Source organism: Drosophila teissieri, chromosome 2L (assembly GCF_016746235.2).
Source record: "Drosophila teissieri strain GT53w chromosome 2L, Prin_Dtei_1.1, whole genome shotgun sequence".
In the NCBI taxonomy this organism is placed as follows: domain Eukaryota; kingdom Metazoa; phylum Arthropoda; class Insecta; order Diptera; family Drosophilidae; genus Drosophila; species Drosophila teissieri.
This window is the reverse complement of record NC_053029.1, coordinates 13434630-13457140: the sequence shown is the minus strand read 5'-3', so window position 1 is coordinate 13457140 and position 22511 is coordinate 13434630. Positions and strand designations below refer to the sequence as shown.

General features: G+C 39.1%; 1 protein-coding gene across 1 annotated transcript in view; it reads left to right on the top strand.

Moving 5' to 3' along the window:
• LOC122617322 (protein bunched, class 2/F/G isoform-like) overlaps positions 1-22511 on the top strand; it is a 43611-nt gene that overhangs the window by 13359 nt on the left and 7741 nt on the right. The window contains exon 5 of the mRNA XM_043793187.1: positions 16291-16995. Within this exon, the coding sequence (XP_043649122.1) occupies positions 16291-16995 (705 nt within the window). The remainder of the gene's footprint in view (positions 1-16290; positions 16996-22511) is intronic.

Sequence of the window (22511 nt, the reverse complement as noted above, 5' to 3'; positions counted from 1 at the left end):
TTTACCTTTGCCTCAATCCGAGTGCCCCTGGAAACATGAAACTATACGGGTATATCACCGAATGTGTGGATGTGATAGTCGATTACCTCATGCGTTGCCCAAATCGCGACCAAGGCAGGGCCCAATATATATGTATATATATCATTTGTTCACATATATATATATCGAAATGGTAACTTGACGCGTGCCTGGCATTGACCGACTTAGAATAATTGAGAAAGCACCGAAACAGGAGCTGGGAATTGGGGAGGTTGGTGGGCCGGTTCTTGGATTCCAATGACCTCGAAAACTGAACTTCCGTAATGGGTGGAACCGAACCGCGGCGACAGAGGCGCCAAGAAATGCTTTGTCAATTACTCACTCTCCTTCGATCGAAGTTGTTGATTCACTTGTGTACTACAATAAACCCGGCGAAATCAACAATAATCAAGTATGCATAAAAAGTGGCCAATGAAGAATCAATATGAGAATTCAACAGTGTTCTTAATGTCATTATTGTTTTGTTTTGCCATTTTCTTCTTTTTTTTATTTGGCTGCCGGCACAGCTACAGTGAAATCTATGTCAAAGTCACAGCGAAAGATATACCTGTCGCGGTTTGTCAGATTTTCGAACTGAACCTTCAGAAAGAAATTAGCAGACACCTGCTCAAGCTTTTTGCTGATCGGATTTCCAATGGCAAATTGAAGCAATTTTGGCACAATGGGAAAACCGTGAAATATTTATTTTAATTTCGAAGAAAGTTGGATATATAGAAGTTAAACAATGGCTTCAAATCCGTTTATATAAATAAGCAAAAATATGAAATGGTTTTATTGCGAAGAACACATTTTCATAATATGAAAGTATACCTAAAGTAATAAATCATATATACGTAATACCAAAAGAATTTATCCCAATAATTCCAGTTTTCCTTTGCAGAACATTTTTGCGGAGAAGCGAAAATATTGAAAATACTTGTATTTATTTTTTGCCACAAGGTCAAAAACACGCCCGTCTCACATGTGCCAAATTATATATCATTCTTTTGCTAAATACTTTGCCTTGACTAAATCTGCTGCCTGTTTCGCTTATTTTGGGGCCTGTCGTCTTTTGACGCATTTGACCTACTAAGAGGGAACTTTCTGTGCCATTATTTCATGCTTAAAACCCTTTAGACGCGTGTGTCACTTCCGCTGGGGATTCTGCCTTATCGGGTGCCCAAACCACCCGCCATTCCTACCATGTTCTTTCCCACTACTATGTGTTTATCTAAATTATCTAGAATTACCCGAACCGCAACTGAACCTCATGCAACACCCACTTGTCAAGCCAACAGATTGTACAAATGTATCTGCATGTCAGGCCATAAAAGCCGAACAGCAGATGAGATTAGAAAGAGTGTATTGGACCGAAAAGGTTTAGAAAATGCTTGTTCATTAAAGCTTTTACCTTTTTCAAATTTAACTTGAATGTATCTGTATATCTGTATAAACTGTTTCAAAGCCCTTAGCAACATTGATGGTTAAATATGAAACCATTCTAATCTTGATATAATGAAACCTCTTAATCATCACTAAGAGCTGTCATTCTCTGTGCTTCAATTACTAATTTATTTACTGGGAAATTGGCATGAGCGTAAAAATAACGGCCTCAAGTGTTTGTTCAAAGAAAATGTAAACAAATTTGTCAACGCCGATTAAAAAATATTCGGTGGCTGATTAAACACATTCACTGTATGATGGACCTAATAATAGCTTTCCAGCTTACAGCGTTTGTCATAAATATTTCCCAATAAATAAAACAAAACTTAAAACACCTTTTCGCGATAAAATCATCATTCACTTCCTCATAATGCAGTGCCGATTGCATGGAGCTAAGTAAACATGAGCACAGTATACAAACATGCATTTCCATTTTCCATTTATTTTCGTCTCGTTTACATCTAAAAAATACGCCATATTGGGGGCTTGTGGTCCCCGTTCATCCCCCCCACCCCCCTTGTGCTTACATAAAAGCCACGCTTTACGCTAAAATGAGCTTCGCCTTATGCGCTGCGCACTTAGCCGCTGTCCGCGTGTGCGGGGAAAACTGTGATGTAAAAAGTAACGAAATGTAGTAAAAACTGGAAATAATTCGTTTACATCAGAGTGCGGAAAATGGGAGGAAACCAAAAGCACAGCTTGACCTTCGCTTGGGAAATTCGATGCTCGAGAAAGGTGTCGGGCAGGGGGGAGAAGGGCGAGTGTTTGTGTGCGCATCTAGGCGCCACACAAGTTTCCACTTCGTGGTAAAATAGTTTTTCAGAATTTAATAAAAAATATCTATAACGATAAGAATAATTGTTAAATGGAAACAATGTTTTAAAGCGAAATGAAGAAAGCTTTCTTTTAGAAAACTAGCTTGATATTTAGAGGGACCATAATGTCATAATAGTTAGAGAACTTCAGTTTCCTGTGTTCTAAATTTGGTGACTAGTAAATATTTAAAATTTCAAAATAACCTCGCATTTTTATTTAGTTTTTGCCTTTAAATGCGTTGTAGAAATGTTGCATTACAACATTAAATTTAAACTATTTATTAAGCCCCCGAGAAAATACCTATTAAACAAGAGAGAACGCTATAGTCGAGTTCCCCGACTATCTGATACCCGTTACTCAGATGGTGAAAGTGCGCAGGAAACACAACACTCACAGTTTTTGCGGTTTGTGGGCGTTAGAGTGGGCGTGGCAACATGAATCGACAAACTTGCGCTGCTTCTATGTCTCTGGAGTCTGCATGCTAAATCTCAACTTTGTAGCTTTTGTAGTTCCTGAGATCTCGACGTTCATACGGACGGACAGACGGACATGGCCAGATCGACTCGGCTACTGATCCTGATCAAGAATATATATACTTTATATGGTCGGAAACGCTTCCTTCTGCCTGTTACATACTTTTCAACGAATCTAGTATACCCTTTTACTCTACGAGTAACGGGTATAATAAAATATAACTGCATTAGTAAAATATATTACAAGAAGGATAAGAGCAATTTTCTTTTTTACATCTCACTAGTAATGGGTTTCCTTTACTTACTAACTGAAAGTGATTTTCGTAATATGTTGATTACGTTTAGTATGCCCCAGCAAATGAAAATAGTAGGTACTAAAAACAACAACAACCTCTCTCTCTCTGACGTCGCTACGTCTGTCTGGCGTCTCGCACACAGACACACAAACTACGTGCACATATTGATGAGAGAGACTTTCTGCATTGCTCCTTGGCTTCGCTGTTCGATCGTTAACCGGTGCATTACAAGAAGCTCTATCTCTCTTGATGACTCCGCGCTCTCTCGCTCTCGCACAGCCCACACACTCTCACACACTCAACGGTCATGCGTTCGTATCGCATCGTTGTGTGTCTAAAAATAGACGCAAATATTGAAGTTGATTTTTTTACGGCCATCGTCAGATACCCCGCCCCCCTTTTGCACCCACCCCTTGGGTCGTTTGGTGGGTTCGTTGTTGCTATCAAACATCGCCTATCAGTGTTGTTGTTGTTGTTGCCATTATGTTGTTGTTTCTGCCTTCATTATAATGCGTTGTTGTTGTTTAAAAATAAACTCTGCTGCGCGTGGCATTTTTTTTTCCCTATTTCAACTCTCTCACGCGCCTTTAGAGCGAGGAGAGAGGTGGGGAGAGACGCAGTCGAAGTCTTTTCATGCGTTGATTAAACTCAATGAAATAAATTAGATTTAATTCATGTTTTTGCCTCTCTCCAACATGCCCAGTACATTACACTGAGAAAATCTGAAGTCTTGTAAAAATCCAATGGCCTCTCTTTTCTTTATTAATGAATCTTAATATGAATTTATACTTTCGACTATAAATACTATTTGGACTTCTTATGTAGAAAAGTTTTTAACAAATTTTGCGCAGCATTTTGCAATATTTGTTTTCTGTTTTTTCGCGCCAATATTTTTAGCACCTCTTCAATTTTTCTCTGTCGCTGGCATTTTTTGTTTGTTTTTCTACTTAACGCCACGAGCTGTTTTTCTCAGATAAAATTCAAGGGGGTGGAAAAGGGGGGCGGCATCTGGTGAGTGCAACAATGTTGCCTCCTTTGAAGTGGCTCTTTAACCCACTGAAGCCCCAGAAGGATAAAAGTGTATAATGGCAAGAGTGTAAATCTGATTTTCAATAAACCAGAATAATGGGGTAATTTTGCATAAATAATCTGAATTTATACTAATACTTGTTATGAGTATCTTCTATGCAATTTTTATCGTGCGAATTAATTCTTTACACGAAAATGAATAGTAAAATCCATCAGACAAACTAAATGAGCTAAAACGGAAAGTGTGCACGAATAAACAAAAATAGGCTTCACCTAAATAAATATACCTAAACATACATTAGAAACCATCAAGTACTTGCTCATCTATTTATTACCACGTGTACCAAAAATAAACCCCAAATCGAATTCCATTTCCATGCGAAACCGAGAAATTGCCCATTTGTTGCCAGGCAGGAATGCTAACGAGGTGTGTGTGTGTGGTGTGGTGTAGTGTGTTGTTCGTTCTTTCTAATCACTATCAAACAAATTTGAAAAGAACAAAAACCTGACGACTCACAACCTGCCCCACTGTGGTTGCGATGCGAACTGCGAACTGCCAACTGCGAACTGAAATGCTGAACAGGTGTTTCCATGTGACGAGAGCTGAACTTTCATCGCTCGAAATTAAACGCCGGCAGAGGGAATGCCTCAGATTACGACGGCCCCCAGGGTTTTTATTCGTTTTGGTTGCTTTTCTCTGCCATTTGTTGCCTCACAAGTGACACTTCTCCTCCACCCCCGCTTGTTTTAGGCATTTTGGCTGAAAACTGAAACCTGGCCAGAGCGTGAAACGCCTTTTATTGATTTATGGGCGCCGTTTGCCAGCGCTCGAGTCGCCTGATTGATTGACTGATTGATTGATGATTGATGATTGGCTTTGACTTTGGATATTGACTCCTTGGATATTTGCAAGTCAAATTTTGGCGAAAGAAATTGCGAATTAAAAGAGTGCACTGTGGAAAAAAGTCGAATCTCCGCCTGCAATCAGTTAAAAGAGACCGAAAACACAGAACGATATAATTGATAGACGTCAGTGGTTGGCTGTTGTGATCTCACATGGATGGGATGGCTGGGCAATCCGAGGGGCAAAAGTGTGGGTCCCAGAGCACATGATTTAAATACTAAAGTCTAGAATAACAAAGAGCCAAGTAAACCGAAAAAGAAAAGGAAAAGAAAAAGAAAAAGGAAAACAACCGACAATATCAGGCATATTTATTCGCTCATAAATTTCTACGGTCCGCGAAAGATAGCATCCCAGCACCACAGATAGAAAGAGAGATACAATGTCCCCATCTCATGCGATTCGCCGTCTCCCTCGCTCGCGCATTCGCCGTCCTTTTCTGCTGCCAAGTGCCAAGTTTCTGGTGCGATTCTTCTCACAGTGGGTCAATAATCGCAATCAATTGAATGAGTTTATGTGCTGCGAATGCAAAATGCAAATTGCCATTTCTTATAACAAAATTCAGACAAATTGAATATATCACAACATTTCGGGGAATTTATTCAATGGATAATTTGTAGGAGGCTTTAAAAGATTTCTTGATTTAACTCTTTCAATAAATTGCTTCGATTTTGATTGTTATTTTTATACATACTCACTGATAATCTGCCGAAAATCATTTTAAAATTAAAATTCAGATGCCAAGCTCTTCACATCTCTCCAAAAACTTTAAGTACCTCATAAAAACTTAGAGATTGTACAATCTTTGAAAGGATTTACCAAACTTGGGCTGTATGCTAACACCCAAACTTCCAAATACATAATCTCTTTACGTAAAACTTTTGCAACTGAAATCTGCATCTGCAACTGGCATTGCAAACTGAATCGAATTGCACTTGCGGGGATTGAAAAAAGTTTGTACTCTCGCCCAATGAAAACTTAATTAAATGACTTCAGAACCGACTTCGATTCAAATGCTGGATGGACATGTAGATTAATTAACATTCCCTCTTCATTTAATCATGACAGACATCGTACAATGTCGGAAGTTGTCTGAGTTCGTTTTCGCTTCTTTTTTGCATGTCAAACTCAATTTGATATTTTGCCAAAACAAAGGACTGAATCAAACCCTTCCCCGAACATTTTTGTGGACAGGAGTTGGGATGTAAACAAAAAGCAACAAAATCGAACTAACAAACGCGGCGTATTGATGGAGATTGGGGATTGCATGGAGAACTGAGGACATTGGGTCGTGTTTATAGGGCTACTAACCTTGTAGAAGTCCTCAGAGTTCAATACTCTGCAAATTAAAAGGTTTATAGTCGGAAACCATTAGGTTGTTCTAAAATTACTAACTTCAATTTGCATAAAGTAAATAATATACTCTAATTCATATGATTACCTTAAAATGAAGTAAGTCAGAGGGATATTAAGTTTATAGAATATTAGATAAAATTGCTTTAAGGAACTGTTATTTTTTCTACTGTATTTCAGTAGTACGTAAATCAACTTGCACCTGTGCCACCATTTTTACGGGCTTTATTGTCTGATAAAAGTGACCACAAATGGGCGCAAGGAACAACACAATTCATTTGGAAAATAGGGAAATGCCTGCTTAGTTGAATGCCGACTGTTGCCGGAACTGGGAAAAGGGGGCCGGAAGTCGGGAGGCTGGAGGGGGAGCAGGTACCACCGCGGCGAAGAACGACCTTGACAGCGAAAAATAACAGTCGGCACACGGTTGGCTGGGGAAAAGCGAAATTATTACTACTATCGTGTGTGGGTAAACAGACGAACAAACGGACGAACAAGCAAACAAACAAACAGCAAATCGCAGAAAGTTGATTATGGATTTGCATTTTGGGGGAAGGCTCGAAACTGAACTGAAACGCAATTTCCACTTGCTGGCTGGCACAGCACTTGCTGGAAAGTTACTCGAACCGAAAATCAATAAAAAGCGCCGGGAAAATGTCAAACGGTGCTGGGTGGAAAGCGAGCTGCACGTGAAAGTTGCCAGACACGAGAGGTGTAAAAAAGTGTTTACATCTTTTTAGTTGCACCTCTCCGACAATTAGCATCGTTCGCACAAACTGCGAGGGCGTGAGTTCAGGCCGTACTCATTGGAAAAGGTCGTTAAAGCGGTTAACGCAAGCCACTTTTCCCGACTATTTTATGCACTAAGAGCCTAAGGGCGAAATTTGCGACAAGAAAGGAAAACTTTTCCTTTTAATAGTGGATCATAACATAACATTTTGAGTGCCCGCAATTTGCTCGTTTATTTCTTTTAAATTGGAATTGCATTGCTGCAGTGTATTCGAATTTCAAATCAATACCTTTAGATCTTCAATAATAATAATCCTCGTTTTATAGTTTTCATACAAGAATTTAAGATTGCCAAATTCACATTTTAGATCCAAATAAATCTATACTTTCTAATAAAATCATATTTGCCCAGAAGTATCTATATGCAAAACTGAATAAACCTTTTGTCTGTTACCACGTTATTGTTATAGACGTGACGCACTTTGCTTAGAGCCAAATTGGTTGACCTGAAATCCACAAGTGGGCGAGTGGAAAGAAAAACCTAATGAGCATGTCGGCGAATAGAAAACCTAGAAAACCTCCCCATTTTCATAAACAGAAGGTGATGAACTGGGACTCAAAGCGGTTCCAAAACAAAAATGTGCGTGACACAATGCATTTCTCTTATCAGGCATTTGTTTTGGCCCAATACGGATTTCAACGGGCCCAGTTGGTGGGGCTTTCCGCCCAACTCCCACTATTTTCGCACCTAATTTGCCATTTTCTTACTGTGGGCCAGTAGGCGGAGGTCGTTGAACTGGGAAGGTGGGAAAAAATATATGTTTTTATTTGTTTTCCAGCACTGACACCACTGACTCACACTATTTGTGCGCCTTATTGGAATTCAATTCATTTCCGTTCCACTAAGCTCAAGATGCATTTACAATCGCGTTCTTTCACTTCCATTCATATTCCTTAATCAACTTCTTTGTCTGGCCTTTCGTTCATTAAGAGATTAGTGCTGCCCATTCAGTTAAACTTTCTATCGAAGATTGAATAGTACGAGATAATACAACTAAATCTTTAACATACAAAATACGCAATGACTTGCCGAAAACTGTATTATCAGATTTCGATATTCAAATCTTTGGCGGTTTTATCTTTTTTGTCAAACTCGTTTTCCTTTCACATTCTGCCTCTTATCTTCTATAGGTTTGCATAATTTGTACTAATTAAATATAACATTATCTCGTGTATTATGCAAACTAATTTCTGAGACTTTTAGCTCGATTTCAATTAGCTTGGAAATATTTTCTATTCTAATAAATGGCTCGTTTTGTATCATGTCCGTTTAATTTTCCTTTGAGTGACTAAGAATTTTTCTAGACGGATACATCTGCCCACGCAAATTGCCGGGAATTTCCCCTGAAAATTTCAGTATTTTTATAAATTACTAATTTGTTATATCTTAAATTATATCTACAGATTTTTGTGTGGACTGCAGGTCTTTTAAAATATTTAATTGACAAGCGTTTTCTCCAGTTTCACTCTAATTGATTTTGCTGAAAGTAATAAACATGGAAACAAATTTTTCATTTAAATGAAAAAACCCTGTTGCTGCTTTATGATTACAATTTTGGTTTTCTTTTCAGTAATTTTAACTCTTCATGTTCGTATAGTTTTAAGCCGGTTTTTTCTTTGTCTGCCTGAGTTTTCATTTTCAGTTATGCATTTTGCCGGCTTTTATTTTTGTTTTTAGTTTCCGTTGGTGTTTTATTGTGTTTTGTTTGTTGTTGTTTGCTTTGCAGAGTGCAGAGTCTCTTTGTTTATTAGTCATCATTCACATACACTCGACCATATACACTGCGATTTCCACTTACAGAAACTCCATAAATGTGCTGGCACTTTGTCTCTCTTTCTGGCGCCCCTTTGTTTGCCAATTTTTACATTTTTTTCTGTATTTTTCGAGTTGATTCACAGCAGCTGTGTGGAGTCGGCAGTCAACAGCTGTTTTTACCGGTTTCTTCTTCTCATGACAACGCCCACACCCACACACGCACAAACACACACACACACCCAACTAAAGTGACTAATACAAACGCATGGACAGAGGAAGTTACTTAAAGTTTCGTGGGCAGATTGCAGTTTCCAAAAGGAGTTTGGGGATAACGAAAAGTTGTGTCACTGAACATCATATCTAAAATAGATAAAAAGATAGAAAGTAAAAAGCTTTGTGAAGAAGTTGTGGATGATATCGGACTAATAGATACTCCGAGTATCAGTCTTTGAATGAAGAGTAAGCACTAAAAGAATTTCGTATATATATTATGAGTATGATTATGATTATGATTATGACAAGCAGAAAAGCGCACATCTAAAGATTACAATCATTAAACTCTTTTTTGAAAAGATTAAGAAATAAGTAATTAAATTCAAGATGTAACTAGAACTAGTCTAGATAGATCGAGAAAGTACACTTTAAGCACTAGTTTAAAATGTAAATAATTTTGCAAATATACGTTCTATAATGTGAACCTTTGAAAGAGCTCAAAACATGCACAGACAATGTTACAAATCTTCCAATTTACTTGCATTTAAATTGGTATTGTTTATATTTCTGTAAATAATAACAAGAGTCATAAATTGTTAAACATTAGTTTATGCACTACGTTATACTTTCGATCTGCACCCAGACACTTTCGGGTGAATCACTCTTTCACTCTTTCTGCCGTCTGCGCTGCACTGCTGGCCAAAGTGGCAATTAATAAATTGCTAATTAAATTGCAACCAAACACTTGGCAAATTGAATGGACGAGACGAACGTATATCCATGTGTCTATATGTCTATATGTCTGGGGATATGGCTGGGCGATTCAAGTGAGCAGTAGACGCCTTGCCGCTCCATTAATTTCGCATTAATTTTCTTCACGCGCGAAAATGCGAAATTAATTTATTTACTTTGCCTAATTATTGTGTGTCAGTGAGACAACACACACACACAAACTCAAACACAGGGGCGTAGAATTGAAAGAGACACATGCAGTTGTCACGGACACGAGAAACAAATGAAAGACAACAAACTGAGATAAATATAAATTAAATATATAAAATTGTTTGCACGAACGAACGGCGGTGACGCCAAATAATAGAGGGAAATGCACATTTAATGAACATTTCTTGCAACGTCTCGCTTTATTTATTTTCCTCGTCCGCTGATGGGGTATATTTATTCCGAAGAATTTGTAGAATTATCTAAAGAATTGGTAAATCATAGGCAACAACTTAAATATGATTAAAACACTTAATGCCAAGAAGTGGACTGAATGAAAGTGGAAAATTTTATAGTAATTTATTTCCAAGGAGTAATATTTTGGTCTAATTCTCGGTCTCTTCCCATGAGTTCTGCACCATTTATTTGCACTTTCTATTTGAATTTACATCGCCTTGTGATCGGTCAATTTGTCATTGCCAAATTTAATTTCCGCACTGGGTGCATTCATTAGCATGAGAGCATTTTTAAAGATATATTTATTTGCGATGGGAAAGCATAAATCAATTGGTGGAAATACGTATTCGATGCGCCGTGCATTTTCCCCCGGCGAAAATCCATTAGAAAATGCAACTTCCAATAAGGTAAATGGAGGCCATCAAACGATCAATCGATTGCATTCTGACGATATTGGTGATTTATTTGTGTGGTTATTGGCGATTTGTGGATAGAAACTCATTACGCCATTTGTAAACTGCATTTTTACAACTGTGTAAATATATTTTATGACAATGCTTCCTGGTTGTCTGCTGTTTTTATGGCATTTCTAAGTGAAAGGTGATTGCTTTTCGAGCTGTAGTACTTCATTTATGTATTTTTGGCGCTGGTCAGTGTTTAAAAGTTATTATTAAAACGTAAGCTAATTATCATAACTATAATTCTTTTCAAACATTGTCCTTATGGATCTTAAAAAATTGACTAATTCGATGAATACTTTATACAATTTTTATTTGAATTCATATATTTTTTGAGCTTTTTTTGATCTAAGAAGATATTCAGTCAAAAAAACAGTAATAAGGCGATATGAAAATAATATTGATGTGAATAATTTTTTGGTGTTTCCCGGAAATACAGCGAAACGAACCAAAAAATATATATGTACACACATATGTACATCGTTATCAATTGGGGAAATTAAAAATGTGCCGCTGCAGCACGCTCGTGTTTCTTTCTTCACTTTCTTTCCTTTCCTTTCCGCTGTCTTTCGTGTGTGTATATTTGAGTGTATTTCGCCTTATCAAGTATCAAGACAAGTGGGTTCTGTGATAAGAGCCAACCGGCGGGCAGGCCATCGATTATGCTTGTCTTACGCGAATTCCCCAGTCGTTTGGACGGACATCGGACATATGGACACAAGTACGGCGAACTTGGTAGTCGGGGGCTTTAAAGTTAAAACCACATGCAATACATGAACGAAATAGCGAAGAAAAGGAAAATAATAGATTTTGTCGTACGTCGCTTGGCGCCAAGGCGCTTAAGCAAATTGTCATGTGTGCACATATGAGTGTATGCATGTACATACATATGTATAGTACACGGAATACGTATACGTGACATGGAAAGGGGCGTGTGAGGGGCTGTTCTCAGTCGGCGATTCTCTTTCTTTTTTGGCAAATCTTCTATCGTTCTTTCTATTTATACTCTTTCGCAGGGCATTTAGATGCCTAATGGGAAAAACACGTAGTATGCTTCCACAAAACTTTACTTAAAGTTGAGTTTTTACTGAAGTCTTGATCATTTGTGGATAAAAAAAAGTGTTAAGTTAGATATTTCTTCTGTTGACTTTCCTAGGCTATTTCGTGTTTTTTTTTGTTGCTGACAGCAGCAACAAATTGCGAAGAGCAAACAACAAATCGCGTGGAATACAGATAGCAAAAAAAATATAAAACAAATTAAACAATTTCTCAAAACATTTAAAAATAGTGCGCAAATTGCTATTTTTATAATAGACTAAACGAAAAAAGAGAATGCAAAACGAAAACAAAAACAAAACAAATGCGACAAAGTCTCGAAGTCAATCAATTCTGCGCGAGAAAGAGAGGGCATGCGAAGCTTATCACTCGTATTCTGCGCTCCATCTTGCTCTCGCTCTGCTGCTCTCTTACATCGTTTGTCATTTACACACGTGAATTATTTTGTTTTCCTCTCTCCTCTCTCTGTCTCTCTCTCTTTCCCGCTATCTGCGTCTTCTAATTGCATTCTATCGCCGTCTGTTTTGTTTTGTTATTGCTTTCTGGTTTCTCCACCGCCTTCTCATTGTCTCTGTCTCACTCTCTCTTTCTGTCTACTTCCTTTTGCGCTCTCTTCGATTTTGTTATTGATCGCTTTTTGTGCATTGCACATTATCGCCTTGTTTGTATTTGTTGCCTTGTTTCTTAGCAAAAAAAAAATACAACAAAATGCGGCCAAACGTAAACACATTTTTTATTGCGTTTCGGTTTTTTACCCATTACATTTTTTAATTCCTATTTTTGTCCCAAATCAAATTTTTTAAACAGGCCTAATTCATTTAAAAGTGTATCATAATTTGGTCTTTACTTTAAATTGCTTGTCTTAATATGTATATCATTTTAAATTGAACTTATAAATTCTACGCAATTTAAAATTTTGAAGGTTTCTATATATTTCTTTCTTACCAATGTGTTATATTGTCTTTGAAATTTCAATTTTGAAAGATTATACAATTATTTTACTTGTATGAAATAATATTCTACATCATACTGGAAACTTACATTGAATTTCGAAGCACTGCTTCGACTGCTTAAAGGTTTAAAAGCGCACTCTGCTCTCCGTACAGTTTCAGAGTAACTGTGCCCAGCTACATGCTCAAGCAGGGCACTTCGTATTTATCAATTAAAACTGTCGAAACTGTTGAATAACATGTATGTTAGGAAAGTAGTGCTTAGTTTTTAGTATGTCTAAAACTGTACATTATGTTAAACGGCATAACTGTTAACAGAGCGGCATGATGAAGCAGTGTGCATAGCCCTCTATCGGAATGTTGTGGATGTACTCAGTAAGCAGTTTACTTCATGAACAAATAACCAAACAAGCAGTTCAGTGAGATATTTGAATTTAGGGCGCCAAAAAAAGAATCTTGTAATTTTGGTTTAGATAAAATACTTTTAAAATTATTACATTCGACTGAGAACCATATGTAATCAAATCGTTATTCTTTTCTTTCCAGGTAAGCAAGATAAAATCAAGTGTTAATGCCCTAATATCATTTATGTGCATGTGAGTACAACGAATTCCTTTTTCCCTGCCCACCCATCAAATAAACATTCATTACTTTTTGCTGTTTTGTCTTTCCATTTGACGCATATTAATAATTTAATCATGCACCAACCAAACTAACTTGTACATAAACTTAGCTCAGTGAAACAGTCAGTAAAACGTGTTTGAAATCTTATCTATTTCAAAACTTAAGTAGTTCTTATTCAGAATAGATTTGAATCTCATTTCCTTGATTTCTTTCATTAAATAAATTAAAATAAATTGTAAATAAATCGGGGACAAATTTTCTAGCTGCCTCTATTTCCTGAAACGAAAGACGAATACTTAAATGTTGTAACTTTCCCTTGAAATATTTTTGTCAAAGTCCTAAATGTATTTTAAATTACTAAAAGTTAAAAGAAGTCCGGAATGAATGCCTTGCGGATATGTGCCCACGTTTGGGGTTTTAATTTTTGGAGTTGTCCCCCGTTTTTCTTCCCTAATTTCGAATTGGCTGCCAAGCTTACGCAATCCTTTCTGCTGTCCTTTCAAGCTAATTGTGCTGTCCAATCAAACTGCCGAACTGCTAATAAAAACCACAGGCATTGGAAATCGAATTACGTAAATAGAAACGAATGAAAGACAATTCGCAAATAAATTTCGGCTTGGCGGGTAAAAGTGGTCAAAAGCAGAAAACGGCAGCAACGAGCGATGAAAACTCGCAGATAAACTGCGAAAACAAAACGGTGAAGCGATTAATACACCCCCTTTTCCTCCGAATTTTCCTTGCGCTGACTGCAAATTTCTTTTCAACGATTTTTTGTCTTATCTGAGATCGCAGTTTTCGAGGCTCCCGTTTTGGAGTTTTGGAATTTTCCCTCGCGCTCTCCGCACTTTTCTTTCTTTTTCAGTTTTCAGCCGAGCTCCATTCACCTAATTTTCGTGAACAACAAATGCTTGTTTTGCGAATACACAATTTTGTTGAATACTTTTATTTCCTTGTTGGCTCTGGGGCGACATACTGAACACAACAACAACAGCAACAACAACAACAACAACAAAGCGGGAAAACACAATGGCAAATGAAAATGGCAGTGGAAGGCGGAAAATGCCGCATGTAATGTGCATTTAATTTGTTGCTGCACCAACAACAATGCAGCCATGCAGCCGCAATTTTCCATAGTTTTCAATGGGGTCGTTTCTTCTATTTTTTCTTGTTTTTTCTCGTTGGCTTTGCGAGTGTTTCACCCATTTGCGTGGCTCATTTTATGCTAATTTTGCTACTTGGCCATTATGCAAGCTGCAAGTGGCGAAGGAAAGGGCGATGACAATCCAGATGCCAGGATGACACTGGGATTTGCCAGAGGATGACTCAAGCAGACGGGGAAAGTATCGAAATTGGGGGAGTGAATACGAAACAAAATAAGCACTTAATATCCGCGAAAAAGCTCGGGCCAAAAGAGTAACAAACGGATTTTTATGAGGATCTTGCTGTGCAGAGGAAACCATGTTTCTCATGTGAGGCCCATTAAAAAGTTTCCTGCAACTTAAAATTAACAATTAAAATCGCAGCGGGAAAACAAAAATAAAACGTTGCAAGAGCAAAAGTTTTGCTGCAGTAAAAAAAAACAGATAACCACAAAGCCGAAAGGAAAAGCAACAACGGGCATGTATGTGAAGCCGCATTTTCCACTGAGAATAATTCCCAGCCCAAAAAGGAAAACTAAAAAAAGGCAAATGTGCCTGGATTGCAGTTGAAAAGCTGTTGTTGCCCACGTTTTTCCTCAATGATGTACTACTTATTTTGCACTCAGTTTTGGGAGATAAAGGTCTTAGCTGCGAAAAGTTTCTTTTTGGAAAACTCCCCTTTCCACGCCCTGTTGCATGTAATTTATGCGCTTAGTTGTGGGGGGAGGGAAAATCAGCTTGACTTGTGCAACGGAAATATGTTTTTCATCCTCAAAGGAAAAGGAAAAGAAAACTGAGTTGTCGTCACTCTGTCACGAACATCAAACACTTTCCAAAGGAAATGTTCGCTTTTACCCCATTTGAGGAGATTAATTTGCCACAGCGTAATTGACAAATTTTGTGCACTTCCCCGCGCTTTTGCTTTTTGTCAGTCTTATTTGGATGCATAAATTGCATGTGGCACGCCACATCCATCATCTGCTGAAGCTGCTGCTGCTGCAGCCAAAGATTCCATGTTGCATCCTCGGCAGTTGTGGGTTGTTTTGTATTGTGCTTATGCCGAGAATTGGAGCGCATCGACAAGTTGCAAATGCCGCAAATGTTGCATCACAATGTGGCCCTGTTGCAGTTGCTGTTGTGCTGGCAAATGAAGTGGAAATTGAGTCTGCTCTTGTTGACTGTGGTTGCAGTTTCTCTGATTTGTAGGGGAATATTTTGAATGGACTGAGTGAGAGTGGCCACACTAACAAAGCAAAATCCATTAAAATTTCAAAGAACTTTGCAAACGAGTATCGCAATGTAAACTCATATCATACATATTTTCTTATAATTTCCATGTTGTTAAAACACACACAAAACAAACTAATTGGCAGCTCAAGCCTGTGCATTTGCAAGACCTCAAAAAGTTCATTTGATTTGACACTAGCAATGAAAACACAATTTGTCGTTCTGATCAATCAGACTTCGTTAATCCACAAGACGCGTTCACCTGATTGTCTGGCAATGATCACAGCTCACTTTCGAATCGCCACTCGATCACTTCATTGCAGCAACACCGACTCGACTCCTGTTGCCTGGCACCGAATCCCTTCCTATTCCCTATTCCCCATAAGAACTTACGATTACCTTATGATTTCGATTGGCCTAGAAAAAGAAACTGAAATTGTGTGAAATCTATATTTACGAGTTTATCTAAAGCTACTTGCAACCTGTCTTATACCTCTAAACTGTTTATTTTTATTTGAACTGCGTGCGACCTTTTGCTTTGCGTACATCCAAAATCCAAATTGAAACATCCAGCTCCACAAGCGCCTCGAATGCCGGCGGCAGTCGGAAGAGGGCCTTTAGCAATCCGCACATTGGAGGGCCCAACGACCCGTCCTTCATGCACCGCCTGAATCCGCAGCTCTACTACTACAACAAGTCGCAGTCGGGCAGGAGCTCCTTCTGCGTGGACGAGTCGCTGTGGCCCACGCACAATCCCAACGGAGCGGTCAGCGACACGCACCTCTGCATGGGCTCCAGCACGGACGAGGACTACGAGGAGGCCATCGATCAGTTCTCGCCCACGCTGTACACCCGCTCGGCCAGTCGTGCCATCCCCATACCCAGCAGTGCGGGCAGCAGTCCCCAGCACCAGATCCCGCATCGTGCGCAGCCGAGGATCGTTGGCTTGCTGGGCATCAACCAAGTGGCAGTGGATCCAGCGAGCACGGCTGCGTTCAGCGCCAGTCCCTCGATCTACGCCTACCCGCACTCGCCGTTCTATGCCAGTTCGCCGGAAACGTCGTTTGCCAGCGCCGCCTTGCCAGGACATCCGGCCGCCAGCTCGCGCATATCCTTCAGCTACGATCCTGCCTTCCAGCGCTTGCAAGTGCCCAACGCTTCAGCATCCGCAACCGCATCCCGATCTCCGCTGGAATGCGCCACCGTGTTTGCCGCCGTCGCGGCAGCTGCCACTTGCGGTGGTGCAACTGGTGGTGCAGCGGATACCATTATCAGCAGGTCGGTGTGGGTCGATCAGTCCGCCCTTTTTGGTTGCGGGATTGCTAACTGCCATGTCCTACTACTTGTCGCTTGATTTGTTCCTCCCACTGCTCCCCATTTGTGTGTCCTTCTCTCTCTCTGAATGCTCGGTGTTGCTAATCGCTTGGCCTGTGGTGTTGCACGCTGAATGTTGTACTGTACTCGGATTACGTTCAGTTGCTGGGTGGTCAGCGTATGTCAGTGGCGATCTTTAACACGTAATAACTTACAAGTTGATAAACAGAAATATAACACCATTTATATTGATACATTTTAAGAAGATAAAACACCAAAAGCACAAAATAACTGATTAAAATACTAGATAGTTAACACATGCTAACACTTCAGTCATAGATGTTATAATGAAAACATTTCCCCTAATGAAAAATATTTAAACAGTACTTATACCATTGCCTTTGATGTTTAATTCCTTTTATGTCAAATATTATTGTTTTGTTTGTTTCAATGTGTATTTATAAATGAGGCATGAATTAACCCTCGTGGTGTGTAAAAGCATGTTTTCTTGTTCCAAAAATCAAATTCCAAATTAACTACAATTTCGCACGCAGTTTATGTTAATACATTTTAATTTGACTTAGTTTTCACCCTTTAACTCCAGCTTTCAATCAAGTGACGTCACTCCGCAGGTGACTCATGTGGCAATCAAAAAATGCATCCTTTTCGTGGTCCAACGCAATTTGTAACCCAGTCGCGAGCCCTTGAGGCTTCTTCGCCTCTTTTATTTCGCCTTTTGCTTAATTATAAAAAGGCAGCCAGGCGGGAGGAGGAAGTTTCTTGCGTTTTTCAATCAACATTTAAAAGTTGTGAGAATTTGGTTTGGTTTGGTTTCTGACTTTGGTTCTGACTTGGAATGATGTCATTCCTAAACTTGGGCTCTCTTGTAATATTCGCCTCGTGTTTCGTGCATTCATTTCCCGATGATGATAATGATGATGATGCGTTAGCATTTGCTGGCTTGGCTCATAAGCAATAAAAAAGCAATTCCTTTGAGGTGGTTGGTGGCCTGGCCGCAACGCAATTTCTCGCCAGCGAACTGCGCAAAAAGTGAAAAGGGTCTCCCGATCCCCCAAGGTTCCCCATCCACCCCAAAACAACAAAAAAAAACTGAAACTTGGGGCCCCACAAAGGCGAGGCTTTGTTGCGGAATGGCGCACTAAATTAGGTATCCATTGGACTCCAGTTCATATGTTTTCGAGCACAAATTACACTTCATGGTGCGAAAACATTCCACAAATGACAAAATTGCCTTAGAATCTGTCTTTAGAAAAATAGAACCCAGCTGACGCAATTGCAGTACTTCAACTGCGAGTTTCCGTTTGAATCGGAGATGATCACGCCAGTTTTGAAAACTATTTGAAAGTATTGCTGTGATTGCCTTCAGTGATTCACTTGTGAGTCAGCTGTAAAGTTCGCAGATAGCGTTTAATTAATGCGTGCTGTATAAGGAGCGAGTACTTTGGCGGGTGATTAGTCAGGAAACATTTACTCTTCCACCAAGTTGAATGAGTTCTGGTATTTCCCACACGAAAATAACTCTGAAGGGGTGTACTTGCGATTCTATCTATTCTAAGTTATTTTCCCCTGCTTTCAACTGGCTAAGAGGTGTGGTGTTAATGTAGAGATAGTACACATAATTTGTACTTTTCATAAACTTACTGCTAGGAATTGGAAATCGTAAAGACCTATATTTATTTATTTATTGTACACTGTATGCTTAATTTGTGAACTAAGCTACAGGATGGGTATCAGCCAATTTATATACCTTTATACTTATACTAACAGTTGTTAACTTGATTGTCTAGAAATCTGGGTAACATGGTAGTTCTGGAAATTCAAAATGTATTCTACATTACGCCAAATATTGTATTTTATAGCTCATGTATAATGCTGGATTGTTTGAGGAACGATAGAACGGTTATTATGTTATCGGGTGTAGGATTGCTTAGGAGAGGGATGAAATTGGTATCTGGAAATCGCATATTAATCATATATAATCACTTTATGCGTATAAAATGGTAGTTATTATAAAAAAACCCAAAAATGATAAACCTGAGAGGAAGTTTATAAACCAAGAGATATGGTAAATCATTGAAAATCCAGTGAAACCTTGCATCCCCTTGCACAGCAGTACAGTGCCGTCAAAAGGCTGCCAAAGATCTCGATCTTTCTGCCGAAATGCAGATCGAATGCACTCAAAAAGCGCAGAAAATGATATTCAGAAAAGAAAACACAAAAAACCATCGACTTGAGCGCCATAAATAATGTTTTATCAAGGAGCGGAGCCAACCGCCTCAAGTTCAAGGTCAGTAATCCCAGGGAACCGGGTGCTCCGTCATTTCATTTGGTTTCTTCGGTGGATTTTTGGTGAGGATGTGGCCATGGGATGGAATGTAAGCTGCTGGCTGAAGGCGACTCCCCAGACCAATTAGAATTTCAATTAGGCATCATCTTCAGTTGTACCATACTCTGCCATACTCTGGCTTTATCTCACTCAAGAGAGGCGCATGAAGTGTGGTGTTTGCTGGTTTGCTGGCTTGTTGCTGCCACTCTCCTTATCGAGGGGCTCTGCTCCCCAAAATCCCCTGCCCCTGCCCCTTTCCCCGCCCCTGGCCCATAAATAAAAGTGAGCTCGATTTTTGTGTGTGGCTGCGGCTGAATGGTTTGCTTGGGATGATGTCAGCGTTTATTTTTGGCACAAATGCTTGCAGCCAGCCGAGCAAAACACAATGGCCAAAAAACGAGCAGACAACAAAACCAGCAAAACAAAACAGAAATCCCGAAAAAAATGAGTGAAAAAACGAAGCAGAAGCAGCAGCAGCAGACGAACCAAAAAAGCCGCAAAACATGCCAAAAATAATATTCAAGTAGGGAAAAATAAGAGGAGAAAATAAATAAAAATAAAAGCAAGAGCAAAAAAGACGAGCCGCACATAAACAATTATCTTATGGAAATGCTTTGGGGAGTCGGGCTGATGAAGTGTAGGCCAGATGCGAGTCTTTTATGGCCAAGAGTAATGTTCAATGTTCATATGTTGGCCCAGAAGAGGTGGAGATCTCTGAAAACGATTCTTCTTGTTTACTTTGCTGTCTGGCTTGAAGATTTCTCTCTCATTCTTCTGCTCGACGGCTTTGTCTAAGAGGCATTCTTAACCCTTTCTTCGCCTGCCACCGAAGATCATTTGTCGTCGCCCACTTGCATCTGCAAGATACCAAATATATGCCGAATTATATATTGGTTTTTTTCCACAAGTATGTCTGGTCATGTCACTTCGCATTATTGCCTACTCGATGAGTCGTGGTTATTTATTTATTTATTTATTTACCTTTTTCTATTTCTATTTCTATTCACATTTATATTTATTTAGTTTATTGATTGTGGATTATTGTCTGGCTGTAACCAACTGTATTTAGGGCTCTTAAAAAGTGTTTATTCATTGTATTTTTATTGCGAATATGTTATGCAACATTTTATTTTTACTTTTGGTGGTAAGTCATAATTAGGGGCCTATCTTACTTACCATCAATCATTTTTTCATTGTTAATGAAACTTCATCTTAATAAGTGCCGAACTTTTGCACTTTTTGAGTCGTATAAAAGTCAACAATAATATATTTCTTATTTCAACATTCACTTGTCTGAAACCATCCTATAAATATTTAAATCACTTATTTTGCAAGAGCTATAATTAAAAGCGCATCAATCACCAGTTGTATTACACAAAGCATAACGTTAATGCGAATTTTGGCTTCTGAGTTATGTAAAAAGGTCAATCCAATAAAAAGGAAATCCAACAGCGATAAATCTATTTTATGATAACCTAAATCAAAATGCGAAGAAATTGAAAAATGCCATGAAGCCCCAGTATATGAACTATATAACTGGTCTCTGGACTTTTTGCAGATAGTTCATGAACCGCAATAGCCGTAAATCTAGTTCATAAGGAAGTGGTCGAGGAACCTTAACTGCCTAAGCCAACTCCTAACCAACTCCTACCAACACTAATCGATGTGATTACATTAGCATTAGTCGCGGCACATGGAAAGTACAGGGGAATAGACACAGACACGGAGAAATGGGCATGGGCACTGCGAAGACTAACGAGCTACAACAATGGCGAGCGATGGCGACGCCATCATGTCTGCCACATTCGCTCGTTCACTGGAAATCGTTAATTCCCCACCCTTTCATCACCCCCTCCCAGCCCCCCCTTCCACATCCGAGGGGCCACGAGCCAGTGACAAACCGACAGATATAGATACACTTTTCTATAGTACACATTATTTCCCATTGCAATGCGCGGCAAATTACATTTAAATGGCGGCCACTTTAAATGTCTATTAATGGGGCAGAGATGGGAAGTTGGGTGGTGAAAGGGTTGTTTATTTGAAAAATGTCCCAGAAGGAGGAAACTGCAACCACAAATGACTCAGCACAAAATGAAATTTTTAATAAACATCATAAAAAATGCAATTAAAAAAGATTATCTTAAACTATTGAAAGAGTGCCAATTTACATTGCAGCTTTTAGTGTCTAAGTAACATTTTAAGTGGCTATATCTGCATGCATCTCGCGTGGCCGTTTCGAATATCTTTTCTTTGAGATTTTCCGAGTCGATTAACGCTTTTCGTTGATTAATTGCCACTGGCTTTGTTTTCCACGGAATTAATCGCGCTGAGAAACTGTTGCATAAATGCAAACGAACAATTAACTGGGCATGGCCGCATCTTGATAGATGGCGATTGAACTCTAGAACTCATTGATAATTCGCAGCCAGCTGCCACTTTGTAGTCCGCAATGGCGTGAGCAGAATAATTCAGGCTGTCAGGTGTCGTAGTCCAGGTGGGCGTCAGAACCTGCGGCTCATGCTGATGTAAGACGTCATTGATGCACTTCATCGCTGCGTTCAGAGGGTATGACTTGTGGTTAGTAGAGGGAAAGAACCTCCTTTATATACATACATATGTATGTAGTTATATTAACTGAGTGTCATTGTTTTGTTACGCGACTTGCGTGTTGTAAGATTCGACTAATTTGGCATCATTGTTTTGCCTAGTTACGATAATTGGCAGCACTGATTTTGATTTGTCATCATTAATTTTTAATACATTTTAATACATTTTGCTCAGAAATGTAGGACAGTAAAATACGACAGCAAGTATTGTAACATTCATTAATTACAGCAACCAAGTTAAGCAAACTTGGGCAATCATTCAAAATAATGAATCCCTCTATTTGACTTCCACTTGATGCCAGACATTTTGGCCAAACCCCCCGCTGTCCGTGATAAACTGAAGTTTTAATTATTTTTCCCAGAAGCAGCGGCCACGTGGCAAATGTTAAACAGAAGCCGCCGAATGCTAAACACAAACACAGACGCATGGAAAAGCAATTCTGCTCGCCATTTACCGCGTCTATTTGGCCAAGCTAATGAGTCGATAATGGTGGAAGGTAGATGGTAGAAGGGTCAAAGGGGAA